The 13,649-nt window shown below is 43.7% G+C and overlaps 1 protein-coding gene across 1 annotated transcript in view; it reads right to left on the bottom strand.

Moving 5' to 3' along the window:
* The window catches only part of TACR1 (tachykinin receptor 1), a 128,483-nt gene extending 115,111 nt beyond the window's left edge, over positions 1-13,372 (bottom strand). The window contains exon 1 of the mRNA XM_005853118.2: positions 12,209-13,372. Coding sequence (XP_005853180.1) covers positions 12,209-12,597 — 389 coding nt within the window. The 5' untranslated portion in view covers positions 12,598-13,372. The remainder of the gene's footprint in view (positions 1-12,208) is intronic.
* Positions 13,373-13,649: the final 277 nt, after the last annotated feature.

Raw genomic sequence — 13,649 nt, 5'->3', positions numbered from 1 at the left:
CCCCCCCCGGGTGCAAAATTTTTTGGGCCCCGGGCCTCTAGTATATATATAAAAGCCTAAAATGCAAATTGCCCCCTCAGGAGTTCAACTGGGAGACTGGGAGTTTGATTGCTCACTATGATGTGCGCTGACCACCAAGCGGTGGTGTGGAACAAAGGAAGGCCCTGGCCATCAGCCAGAAGGCCCCGATCAACCTGTGCACTAATTTTGTGCACCAGGCCTCTAGTAAAATTATATAGGTTTCAGGGGTACAATTCTAGTATACATCATCTGTACATTGTATTGTGTGTTCAACACCTCAGTTCAAGTCTTCTTCCATCACCATTTATCCCACTTTACCTCCTTCTCTCCCCCCGCCCCCCACCTCCTTTTCTCTCTGGTAATCACCATACTTTTGTCTGTCTGTGAGTTGTTTGTTGTTGCTAGTTTTTGTTTGTTTGTTTTTGCATTTTGCAGAGTTTTAGGCTGGCAGTGCCTTAACTGGGCCACTAAAAACACCTGGTGGCTGTGGTTTGGCTCATATTCTCAGTCTTTAACATATTAACTTCCAGACCCCTCATCATTCCTGCTGGGAAGAGAAAGGAACTGATCCATCTTTGAGAACATGCCCCCACTGAGGATTCAGCCACAAGGTTTTCTAGGTTATTGTCTAACTCCTTCTTTGAAGAGCCCAGTTAAACTGTTGAGCAAACTAGTTGTATTTCACCCTCATGGCTATTTCTATTTTAGTTCTTGTCATGAATTAGGGCATTTTTAAGGCCCTCTGGTTCCCTGGGACTGCTTAGGAGGATATTTCGGCTGTCTGTGGGATTTTCTTTTGTTTAAACATTTTCAGAATCAGACAAAGCCTCTTAGGAAAACATATTAATTATTCAAGAGGACCTTTCTCCACAGTGAAATCAAATTAATTAATAAATCACACAACGTGGGTATTTAAGCTTATGCTCCTAATCTCCCTACATGCCACTAAATATGCACATGAGATTTTGAAAAAAATCATGTCAATTATATTTTCTGATAGAGAGAGTGGGGTGGGGTAGTTAGCGTGACCATTCAGCACCCATTCAACATGAGCCCAGGCAGCTGTGTGAGTTGTGAAGGCAGCTGCTCAACAGTTCACATACGGCATAGGGCACTGGGTTGAGCTGTTAGAACAGAGCATTGCATTTTTTATTATTATTATCTGAAATCCACTGAGAAGGGAGGGAAGGGAAGGGACCGAGCTATGTAAAAGCCATGAAGACTCTTCCTCAGAGGAGAAACCCAGCTGATCTGAAGAAAGAATATCTCATGACCCAGTTGGAGGACACAAGGGTGCCAGGTAGGTTCCTCGCTCCAGGAAGAAAGGCCCCACCTCTGAAGACTTCACGCCAAGGGAGTGGACGCTGCTGCGTAGACCTGCTATCTAGGAGGCACACAGTGCCCCCGGGCACACATCTGAAACATGCTGAGATCCCCAGTTGTCAAAACTCACAGGCACTACCCCTCCAGTTTTGATGAGTCATGTGAAGAAACAGGATACAGTCAGACAAATTTTTTCATGACTTCAAAGTCTCAGAAAAGAAACTGAAGGACCCAGGACAGATGGTGAATGTTGGGGGTCACTTCACCCATGTCCATGGTCAAGTCTGAAATGGAGATTGATCAGAAGGTAAAAATATCAGAGAGTACAGTATGCAGCTAATTCTATTCCGGTAGCAAAACAGTCAGAGGTGAACTAAGGGTGGGGTGAGGCTGCATGATTCCATCAGTGTAATTCAAATGATAAAATGTGAAGATGAGAAGTGGGAAAGGGTAAAACTTGAAGGAAACCAAGGAGATACATAGCACATTGGGACGAATCGATTCAAAATGGCAAGGTGTGGGTGGGCCCTGTGGGCACTGAGCAAGCAGAGCTCCACCCCTGGGCACTGGGCTACAGCTCTGGGCAAGACCCCTGAATGGCACACCCGGATTAGGATCTTCCATTCAACCCTGGTTATGGAACCTTGGTGACCCCTTAGGGAGGTGGTTCGGCCACCTCTGCTGGTATAACTTTGTAACCCTGGGAAGGGATTTTTTGAAAAGTAAATAGACAATGAAAAGATGGTACTTCTATGTAGGAAGTGTGAATGAGGCTGTATGTTAATTTGTGTGTGATTTGTTTTTAATATGCTGGAAATGAGAATCCGATACATTAGAGAATTCGACTTACTAGATTTGCAATTTGAATCGAAATACTTTGGAGGTTTTAATTAATTAATTTTGTAATCAATGTTTAGATGCGCATGAGAACCTCATTTGCTGAATCTGTAAGTGTAATTCTTAGGAGGTTGAAATGCTTTAAGAGAATTTGATAGGCTAAATTTAGAGGTTTTGATTTATTAGACTTACCAGAACTATGTAAGTCCTGAGGAAAACTTTGTTTTTCCTATTTATAAGTTATCCTGTTAGGGATTCAAAGTTGTTGTTTTTTTTAAAACCAGATGCATCACATTTATGATTATAATTTAAAATATTTAGGGAAATTAATCAAGTTTATAGGCACTGTTTACATTTGAAGATGATTTGTTAAGTTTATAAAAATGCGTGACTAATTGGAAATATGTAAGATCATTGGATTGATGAAGCTTGAAAATGTTAAACTACTTAGGAGGAAGGACTCCATCTCATGTTTAAGAGTTACTTGGGCATCAGTCAAAAGATAAGGGAAAGTGAATGTTTGACACTTGGACACGCATAAACTATGTTTATAAGAAAGCGTCCAAGATTTATAAGATGTGTTCAAAGGTGAAAGAAACAACTTTAACAAATTGAATATCAACTAAAACACACGCAGCTGTAAGACCTTTTGCTACGGCCAAGTTCTCCTTCAGACACTAAACATGCAAATGGTGCTTCCCTGTGAGGGTGGTGACTTTGGGACATACAGGATGTGGAAAGTGAATGGTTTTGGAGGTGGTGTAAGAGCAAATGATTGGGTTTTTCTGGACCGTGGTATAGCCAAATCATGGGCTACTGGTGAGGGCATGGGCATCTGCACAGAGGGGAAGGATGCTGGAGAGCATTTAGCTCCAAGTTCGCTGACCCACTTAGGAGGATTTTAAACTATAATCTTAGGGGGGAAGGATATAAATGTTTTACCCTGTTGCTGTTATACCGGAATCCAAGAGGAGGCTGATACAGGAATGTATGTGAATAATAAATATAATGGTGTGTCAGGGTTTATTAGCAATCATAATATTACTCTTAATTGAGCTTTGACTGACCATCAAGCAATGAATCAGAAACTTTCCATCGCTTTCCATTTCCTTCTTCCCCTCAAACAATACCCCACTGGGCAAGTTTTATTATATCCCTGTTATCAGGTGGGAAAATTGGCCCAGAGAGATGAAGTATCTATGTTCACACAGCTAGTAAGTGATAGAACCACTGCTGGTACCCACCGTCCGTGCTCTTTCCTACACCAAACTGCATTGTCAAAGGCTAGAGGTGAGGTTATTAAAGGACACTCTTAAACAAAGGACATAAAAGGCACTCTATGAAGAGTCTCAAGTATGAAATATAGTGACAAAAGCTTAATTGGAAAATAAATCAAGTAAAGAATTTTATGAGAAGGGCAAGGAATCAGGCTCAGTGCTGCTTAGACGAAGTTCCTGGAGCAGTTCATATGCTGCATTAATCCTCACGCTGAAATGTGAGTCTCAAGGACATCATTAAAGCATCTATTCATCCCCAGGGTTCCTCATCCATAGAGCCTCACATTTCTTCTTCAACGGGGTGGAATCACAGCCTTAGGGTGGCAAGAGGGGAGGTTAGGACAATGTAACCCAGTTCCCCACTCTGTCCTCCAAGTCTATGACTTTCTCAGGCCACTCTGCTCAGATTTTCCTATGTCTGTAATATTTTAATATATGAACCAGGTGTTTAGATAATTACTGTGGGTACAGGACTTGGAGGGCTGAGTGGTGGGTAGGCTTCTGCTGGTTCTGCCTCAGAAAGAACAAGTAAAACAGAATGCTCTTATTGTAGCTAGTAGGGATGTTGGAGGAAAAGCCAGGGAGGTGACAATAGTTGGGCCAGAAAAGAATCTATGAAATGTGTCAGCTTCCAGCATGCCTGGGTAGACTGCAGTAGGTGGGAATGATAAATGCCCCCCCATTTAGAGCTGTCCCCTGGGGTGTAACACCTGTCAGGAGCAGGATGTGGATCTGAAATCCAGTGGGGCCAGTCAAATGGAGGGTGGAAGAGGCAAGTGTGAATTAGAACATGGAGTTTTCTAGAAACATGTAGTTTTCTAAGAAAGCTCCATAGTAGGCATATATTTGGCCCAATTTCCTTTTGCTTCAAGGCATAGTTTCACAGGTGTGCTTTGCAGTCTGCCTGATTTATTGGTTCTGGGAACAGAACCAAATAAAGTTTTCCTGTTTTCATGGTGCTTGAAACTTAGTGGGAGGGAGGTGTGGGAGAGACCAACACATTACAGACTGTTACAGCCTCCCTGGATAAACGACATGGGAATCGATAAGAAGGCACCTCATCTAGACTTGCAGGTTAAGGTCAGCTTTTAGTGGAGGTGGCACTTGAGCTAAATCTAGGAGGACAAGAAAGTTACCAGGTAGGATGTCACCCCTTTAGCAGGTTGCAATAGACAAAGTAATGGTATTGGGGTAATGCTCAGTTCCGGGCATTAGTTAACCTCTCAGGTAAGAGAACCATTAACAAATGAGAATAGCCAGTAGATACAAACAAGGATGGAAAGATGAAGGAAGCAGACAGTTAACCAGGGTTGGAGAAGCTTCAGGAGGGATGTATGGGAAAGACAGCCTCACAGAAGTCTTTAGATGAGAAGGAGCACCCCAAAATCAGAGGAAGATTTCAGTTCAACAAAAAGAATGCTTTTGTAATGACTCGAAATTGAGTGACTCTAACAAGTGAGACAAATTGAGAAAATATGTAAGCAGAATTTGACACTCTTACAATGGCCCTGTCTAGCTTGTGTTGGTGGGGTTGATTTTGCTTTGAGCGGAAAATTGTCTAAAGTGTTTCTAACGTCCTCTCTGCACAGTAGGACGCTTACATCGCTTTTCTGCCTTCAGTGGCAGCTTTCCTTAGGTGACATAGCATCTAAAAGCCACCTTGAGCAGAATATTTACTGCACATGAAAGCAAATTGCACAGGTCTCCCAGCTATGAGGGAGTGGAGAGTGGGAGGTCAATGCTAAAATAAATTGTGTCTAATAGTCTTTCCAAGGTAGAAACAGAATCCCCATTGGTATTGAGGATTGGGTGAGACAATGGACTGGAGAGCAAGCAATGTAAGGTGTCGTTATCAATTTTATTAGCATGAAACCTTCTGTCCAGTTTCCAAATGACAAACATTAACAAATAATTTTGAAAATTCCCAAGCCAGTGTCCTTAAGTTAATTAAAAAACAACACCTAAAACTCCACATTGTTTTCTTTGTACTTTGCTGTTTCTTTCCTCCACTTCTCCATCTCCTCCTCCTCCTCCTCCTCCTCCTCCTCCTCCTCCTCTTCTCCTTTTTCTTTATTTTACCAGTAAGTCTTTCCTATATTTCAAAGGGTAGTTCTCTGCTCTGTCTCCAAGATCCAACAACATGGTATTAATTGCATTGGGTTATAATGGTGTTCATGACTTTGTCAATCCCCAAAGACTGAGAGCAAAAAGGCAAAGGCAGGGTTTTATACCCTCAGCAACTGGCACATAGTAGGTACTTGGTAATAGTTTGATGGATGGATAGATGAGGAAGAGCCATTCCCCTCATTGCTGTCTAATTTTATCCCACCTTTCTATGCTTTGCTGACACTATCTCTCACAGGTCACCAATGTTCTTTAGTTGCCAAATCCAGGGTCATCACCCTTGGATTCTAATGACACTAATGAATATGACAAGCCACAGGTCACCTCTCTTAACCTTTGTCACTCCACAGATCCTGATCTCTCCACTACACCTTTATCTATTTCTTCTTTTCCACCTTCCTACTGCCTGGCAGGACATTCCTGGGAATCTTTAACCTCTGGAAACAGATATATAGGTATTCTCTACTTTCCAAACTCTAATAGCCCTTTGGAAAACTCCTAAATCTACATTTTGATCCCTGGTTTCTCATTATCTAGCCCCACCTCTCAAGTTGCTTGTTGGGCATTTCCAACTAATTTTTATATTTTCATATCAAATCCAACAAAAACTGTACTCAATTTCTTCCCAACAACTTCTTCATTCATTCTCTAATTCACTTGTGAATTTACTACAATTGAGTCAGCCTGTCATTCCCCCCAAACACTTTGCAACTTATTACCTCCACACTTGCATCATATAGCTTCTTCTACCTGTAATGTCACTGTTCTTTACTGTTCTCTATAAATATCTTATTTAATCTTCAAGGCCCAACTCAATTGCCATCTTTCGAGGTCTTCCTTGATCATCACTGCTGGACGTTACTTCCTGCTCGCCTTTCCTGTAGAATTTGTCAGTACACATATGAAAGGTAATGCCCAACGCCTTATATTGTAGTTATCTTTCAATCAGTCTTATTTGCCCCAATATGTAGCATAAGCCCTGTGAAGAAAGACATGAGACCCAGAGTCAGGAAATATCACCTTACTTGGTGGCATTATCCTCTGATGAACTGAAGATCTTGTCTAAGTTTAACAGTGAATGTTTCTCTCTTATTCTATCATTTGCTGATTCAATAATAATAATAATAACTAATAATAATAAAATAGGAAAGAAGTCTTGTGTACATATTATGTGATTTCACATTGAGAATTGCTTTATTTCCCCAAAATTGAACTTTTGTTTCTGACAGTTTAAAACAAAAACAAACTAACTAACTAACTAAAATGAAAAGTCTTGACCATTCAAGACACTGAAGGCTCTCATGAGTAGAGGGATGATGTGGCAAGTGCACCAGGGCAGCTCCAAGGAGTAGGTGGGCATAGAACCTCTTCAGGAAAGGTCCTGCGGCCTATATGATCCATCTAAGATGAAACAAATGAGTTTGATCTATGTCATCCCAGACATTCAAGGTTCCTGCTTTGAAAAGACAGGAGCAGCCCTGACTGGTTTGGCTCAGTGGATAGAGCGTCGGCCTTCGGACTCAAGGGTCCCAGGTTCGATTCCGGTCAAGGGCATGTACCTTGGTTGCGGGCACATCCCCAGTAGGGGGTGTGCAGGAGGCAGCTGATCGATGTTCCTAACACTCTATCCTTCTCCCTTCCTCTCTGTAAAAAAAAAAATCAATAAAATATATATTAGAAAAGAAAAGAAAAGAAAAGAAAAGAAAAGAAAAGAAAAGAAAAGAAAAGAAAAGAAAAGAAAAGAAAAGAAAAGAAAAGAAAAGAAAAGAAAAGAAAAGACAGGAGCAGCTGTGGTGGACAAGCTTCTAAGGAATGACCATTCTCAGCATCACAGGGGTGTTTGGTCATGGGTTTTAAGGTCCATCTAAATTAGTGCAAAGGATCCTAGAGTCTAAGTCTGGTCTCTGGGTGTGGAAGGAGTGCCCTGAGTTACACAATGGGATCCAAGTCTAGTCAACAAGGTGAGGTTCAAGGACAGAATGCAGCAGCCACTTAGGCTTGTAGCTGAGTATGATGGGGGCAGAGTGGGATGGACTCCAGGTATCAGAGGGCAGGATTTCTGTCATATATGCATTTCTTTGCTCTTGGTTCCTCTTTTACTTTCGAAGAGAGTCCATTCCTTCTGCCTTCACCACTCTCCCTATCTGAGCAATGCTATGTTTGGTCCTGACCATGTTTCATATTGTCCAGAGACCATCATTGTGTGGATGTTTCCTTTCACTCAAGCACAACATCCCCAGAACCAGTCTCAGGAATGAGCAACCTTCCCCTTTCATGTCGCTGAAATTACACCTGCCCCTTACCAGGTACAGGAGCAGCGATACCAGGCTGGTGCTTTTCTGAGTCTCTTGTTGCTGTGTGCTTAGTGCTAAGTCAGTTTACCTTTTGTCCCTATGGCCCCTCTTAAGGGGCTTAGGGATTAGTCCCCCTCCTCTGTTCTTAGGTGCCGCCCCGTAATACTAGAACCGGCTACTATCACCAGCCCCTGCAAAAGGCAAGTGTCACCTCTCAGTGTCCTCCAACTTCTCATTTCATGAAACACCACACACACCTTTTGTTTTTATAATAGGAAAAAAGGTTAAATTTTATTTTAAAGTAGGAGAATTGTAGAGTTTCAAAAAGTACAGTCCTTGATGTTAGAGCTTAATTAGAGGGAGACCTCATCTTACTTAGTGTATTTTTCTCTGCAACTTTTTTATTCTATGTAACCCTTGTCTCTAATAAACAAGTATTCTTCTGTCCAGCTGGCATGGCTCAGTGGTTGAGCACCAACCTATGAACCAGGAGGCCATGGTTTGATTCCTGGTCAGGGCACATGCCCAGGTTGCAAGCTCGATTCCCAGTGTGGGGCATGCAGGAGGCAGCCAATCAATGGTTCTCTCTCATCATTGATGTTTCTATCTCTCTCTCCCTCTCTTTTCTTCTCTGAAGTCAATAAAAATGTATTTAAAAAATAAATAAATAAATATCCTTCTAAAGGGGATTTCTCTCTCTTTCTCTTTCCCATTCTGTAGAAATATTACAGAAAAGATTTAAATTAGTACTAAAATCTGCTGTTGGTTTTTTTTTTCTGTGCATATATTTTGGACCCAGAAGGAAATTTGGCAAAGTTTATCAAGATAGTTTGACCCAGCAACTCCACTTCAATGAGATTCTTCTAGGAAAAGAACAAGGGATGTTCTCAAAGATTTATAGCCAGGATATTCATTTCAAAGTTAATTGTAATCATTACAAATGGAAACAATTTACATCTAAAAATAGAGGAATGCTTAAAGAAATTATTATAGCCAGGCAATAGAATGCATCCATTAAAAATCCTACCATTAAATCTACTTCATGACATGAAAATGCCCAGGATATGATGTTAAGAAACAAACAAACAAAAAAACAACAACTGTTGAAACTGTTTTTATTATGGCCTCAGATTTATCCTTAAAGTGTGAGTGACCGTATGTGGTGTAAACAACACAAAAAAAGTAAGTATAAGCTAGCATTCCAGAATTTTGACTGCTTATCTGTCAGAGAGGGATTATAAATAATTTTTACATATTCTTTATAATTGTATGCATTTTTCAAATGTTCTTCTAGGAACCTGTATTATCTTATTCATTCACTTACTCAATAAACATGTAGTAACTGTGAGGTGCCAAGTACTCTGCTTTGTGCTGAGGAGATAAAGTAAACAAGAGAGGACAGAAATGTTCCTTGCTTTGCTCAAAGTTTATAATCCTTTAAAATTAGGAGGAAGATTTTAATAAAAAATTAATTTCATTTGACCCAGTGGTTCCACTTCTGGGACTCTATCCTAAGAAAAAATTAAATAACAACAACAACAACAAAATTATCACACAGAAATGTATAGTAGTGTATTCATCATAATAGCAAAAAAGTCTAGAAATTACCTAAATACCCAACAGTAGAAGGATTCTTAAAGTAACGATATCACATTCATATAATGGGATAATAGAAAGCCATTATGATTATGTTACTGAAGACTTTTTAATAACATGGGAAATGTTATTAATATTTTCCATTAATATCAACAGAAAAAAGTAAGCTATGAAATTACATAGAATCTGACCTCAGTTACATAGTGTAATAGTCATAAGAGAAATTCCAATGCTAACAAGTGTTATTTTTGCATAAGGAAGTAGTGGTTGGTTTGTATTTTTGTGTCTCAGAGTTCTCCAGTTTTCTGCAGTGAACGAGGTTCAATTTTGTAATCTGAACAAAACATGTTGCTTTCATTGTTTAAGACTTGATTCAAAGATTACCTGTGAAAGATTCAAGAAACATACAAAAAGTAGCTTAGCATTTTCTCACGGCCCGCATGCCATGCTGGGGAAGGGAGAGATCACTCATGGAGAGGGCTTAAGGCCCTTCCTTTCTAAAACATTCTCGGGAGAGAATGGATGACCACAGATGCAGGGCAGCTACATTCTCAGAGGGCCTGAGGGGGTTGATTGGCTGTGTGCTCAGGAGGCGAGCAAGGAAAAATAGAAGGAACACAGGGGGCGGGGAGATGGTTGGGGGAGGAGACTTGGAGACACAACCCTGACCCCTCATCCCTAACTCCACCTTGAACTCTACCCTTGAGCATGTCGTTGATCATCTCCCTGGACTGTATCTGTACATTAGGGACATGGAGACATTTCTCGGTGCTGTCATTTCCCTCAGCTTTGGCACCAGAGATCCGCTGGCCTCACTGAGCAGGGGTCACGCAGGGTCGGGGTCCTGTCTATGATGTGCCTAGATAAAACAGTGGATCTTGAGATGCCAGAGTCGAGGTAGCTCCAGGCCCTCTCCACTGTGAAGACTTTGACCCTGACTCCTGCCCTCACCTTCTAAGTTCCAAGGGAAAGAGCCGGGCTGTGGAACCTGTCATTTCTATGGAAGTCAAAGCAGAAGAGCGGTCCGCTGGTGCTCATACTGGTTGTCAGGTCTCCTGAGCTCACACAAGGTCCCAACGCAGTAAAAATACCAACTTTCCCTCTAATTTAGGGATCATCCAGAGAGTGCGTGTAAGGTACCAGTTTTCACTGCTTCTATATGCAATTATATATCATGCTATGGGTTTTCTAAGTTTAAGGGGGTGGGGGTGGGGGCTGCTTGAGGTACAGGAGTAAATTGGTGCAGAAAGATTTACATGTATACCTCACTCTCAGCAAACAGAATATCTGAAAACCAGAGTGGCGTAGAAGGTACATTCACAAAAGAATTCATTTCACTCCCACTTTGAGTAATTGGTTTCTCCTCCACATTTAAAATATAATTGACTCACCACAACTTGTCTTACACACAACATATCAAGCACATAAGAGCTGCCTAAGGGGAGGTGTCTGTGGAACTGAGGAAGTAGCATTTGGACACCACTGCAAAGGACACACAGCCTTCTCTGATCTTAGAAGTGTTCATTCACGATACACGCTGGAAAAAAACTTCAAATTGATTGCAAATTGTAAACAATCTTTGTGCACAAGGTTTAATAGTTTGGGAATTTTTTAAAAAGTTTTTCTCTTAGTTCCTTCTTTGGGTTTCTCACATTCAGTTATCTCAGCAAGGCCATCAAAGAACCCACTTTAAAATCACAGTGGCAGGTGTTTGAAACATACCTCCACATCCCCCGTAAACATTTAGCACCAGTGCACACAGAGATACACACATGAGCTACGTAGGACACCCACAAAAAATAGTCAATACAACTAGAGCTGTGTTCCAATCATTTTCCATCATGCCACCTGTGGGGAGAGTGGCATTCATTCCAGAGCACTAGCCCCTGTATTTGAAAATGCCAACCTTATCACATTCTATCAGCTTCTGAAATCCTAACCTGTTGGCTGCATGAGAGACAGAGTTCGCAACTGCCTTTGCCAAGTACATTTCTCTGTGGATACAGACAGGCTAACAACATTGACCTCCTATTACAAGGGAAATTTAGAAAAACTCCTGGGGAAGCTCCCTATCCATGGAGAGCCCTAGGAACAGAGTCTGCCTCTTATTTCTGATTGGGAACTCCTAGCAGCGGAGAGGAAGCTGAATTAGAATTCTAAATATTTCTGATTCAATGAAATGCTCTTCACATCCAAATAACACTGGAAAGTTGAGGTGGGAGACACAAGTTCCTGAATCTTCAGGAAAAAGAGAAAAACGAGAAATGCTGGTGAGGCATACTTAAAACTGGAAGGCACCAGAGGCTGCACCCCTTTGGTCCCTGAAGCAGGCCTGCAGGGGTACGCAAGGTGAGAGGCAGGAACACACACCTTGGCCAAGCTTGGGTATCGCCTTCAGGCTTTCAGGGCAAAAGAGAGAAGAAATATATGGAAAGAAGCAAAGGGAAGTGTCCAGGAGATGCGTAGGGAAGGGATGAAGAAAAGAGGGTTAAATGAAGAGAAAAGGGAGTTTTGTGAAGAAAGGAGACTGGTGATGGGTGGAAGGAAAGAGAAACTAGAGAAGAAAATGGTGAGATAAGACAAAGTGCCCCCATCAACAACTGGCTGTCAGTAAAAACCCGAGTACAGGTGGCTGCCCTCCACCTTGAACCAGGCACCACCCAACACAGCAGCCCCATAGCAAAGCCATTGCCCTGTGTGGACACTTTCTCCCCTTTCCACGAAGGGCAAGCTCACCTATCCAAGGCCACGGCTGTCATGGAGTAGATGCTGGCAAAGACCGAGGCGATGGGGAAGAAGTTGTGGAACTTGCAGTAGAACAGGCCATAGTACCACTCGTTGTGGACAGCGTAGGTGAAGTTCACCACTGTGTTGAACGCGGCCATGGAGGCCTCGGCGAAGGCCAAGTTCACCAGGAAGTAGTTGGTGACTGTCCTCATTCTCTTGTGGGCCAAGATGATCCACATCACCACCACGTTGCCCACCACAGAGGTCACCACGATGGCCGTGTAGGCAGCTGCCCAAAGGACAATTTGCCAGGTTGGCTGCACGAACTGGTTGGGCTCCGAGGTGTTGGTGGAGATGTTTGGGAAGAGATCTGAGTCGACCGGGAGGACGTTATCCATCCCTTGGCTGAGTGGGTAAGCTGTCCTCTCCGTACACCCACCCACTTGGCAGCAAGGTCCTGAGGCCAGCGCCAGGGGACAGGGTCCTGGTGAACCCAGCTGGGAAAGCTGCAGGTTCTTTCCTTGCAGGCAGGACACTTGGCGCTCTGAAGAGGAATGCTTCTGCGAGCTGTCTGGCTGCCCCTGCTGGCACCGAATGCCTCCACTTTCAAGCTTCAGGAAGCATCCGAGTTCGGAAAGCTGGAGACAGCGTACCTTCTGCGTTGGGCTGGAATTGGGAAAGCAATTCTGTGGGTCACGGTTCCAGGAAGCTGGAGACCCCGCCTTTCTGCACCTGCTGCTGCTGCTTACAACTCGTATTCCCCCTGCCTGCAGCGGGGAAGGCAACGCTCTGTGCTTCGTGAGGACTTGGGGCTTAGAGGGTGCCCCTCACAGGGCGACCCATAAAAGTTCTGAGTCTGTGGCCGGCATTCTGGAGCTCCGTGTGCTGCTGGACATTTTCCCTTTGCTTTCGCTGCCGCCGCCGCCGCCACCACCACCACCACCACCACCTCCTGCAGCTTCGCAGGCTCTTCTTGGCTCGGGTCCTGCTGGGCTAGGGAGTTAGCAGAACCTCGGCAGGCTGCGCGAGGTTTTTATAGCCCGCTGCAGAGACGTCACCGGGAAGGGGCAGGACCTGGGCTGCGTACTCGCCAGTCCCCGTGCGCAGCGCGGCAGCTGCACCAGCTGTTGGCAACTGCCTCACTCCGGCGTCGCAGGCACCACGCCTTTTGCAGCTACCTGCTGTGGGAGTCTGCAAGCCGAGCGCCCCACACGCTCCGCCAGGGGGCGCCAGGTGTCAGCGGAGTAATTGCGCCAGCGGGGGGGTGGCGGGGGGTCGTCTACCACTGGAACCGAAGGGGAAAAGGAAAGATTTGCGAAAGAGCTGTAATGACCGACACTCAACTTCCAGGGAGGGCAGCCCGGAGCGCTGCGACAGCTCTGCAGAGGCGCGTGTCTGTGGCTGTGGGAGCTGGGCAAGTACGGAGGCGCCCTGCCCGGGCTCAGCTCCC

This window comes from Myotis brandtii, unplaced genomic scaffold (assembly GCF_000412655.1).
Source record: "Myotis brandtii unplaced genomic scaffold, ASM41265v1 scaffold1, whole genome shotgun sequence".
Classification (NCBI taxonomy): domain Eukaryota; kingdom Metazoa; phylum Chordata; class Mammalia; order Chiroptera; family Vespertilionidae; genus Myotis; species Myotis brandtii.
This window is presented reverse-complemented; position numbering and strand designations above follow the sequence as displayed.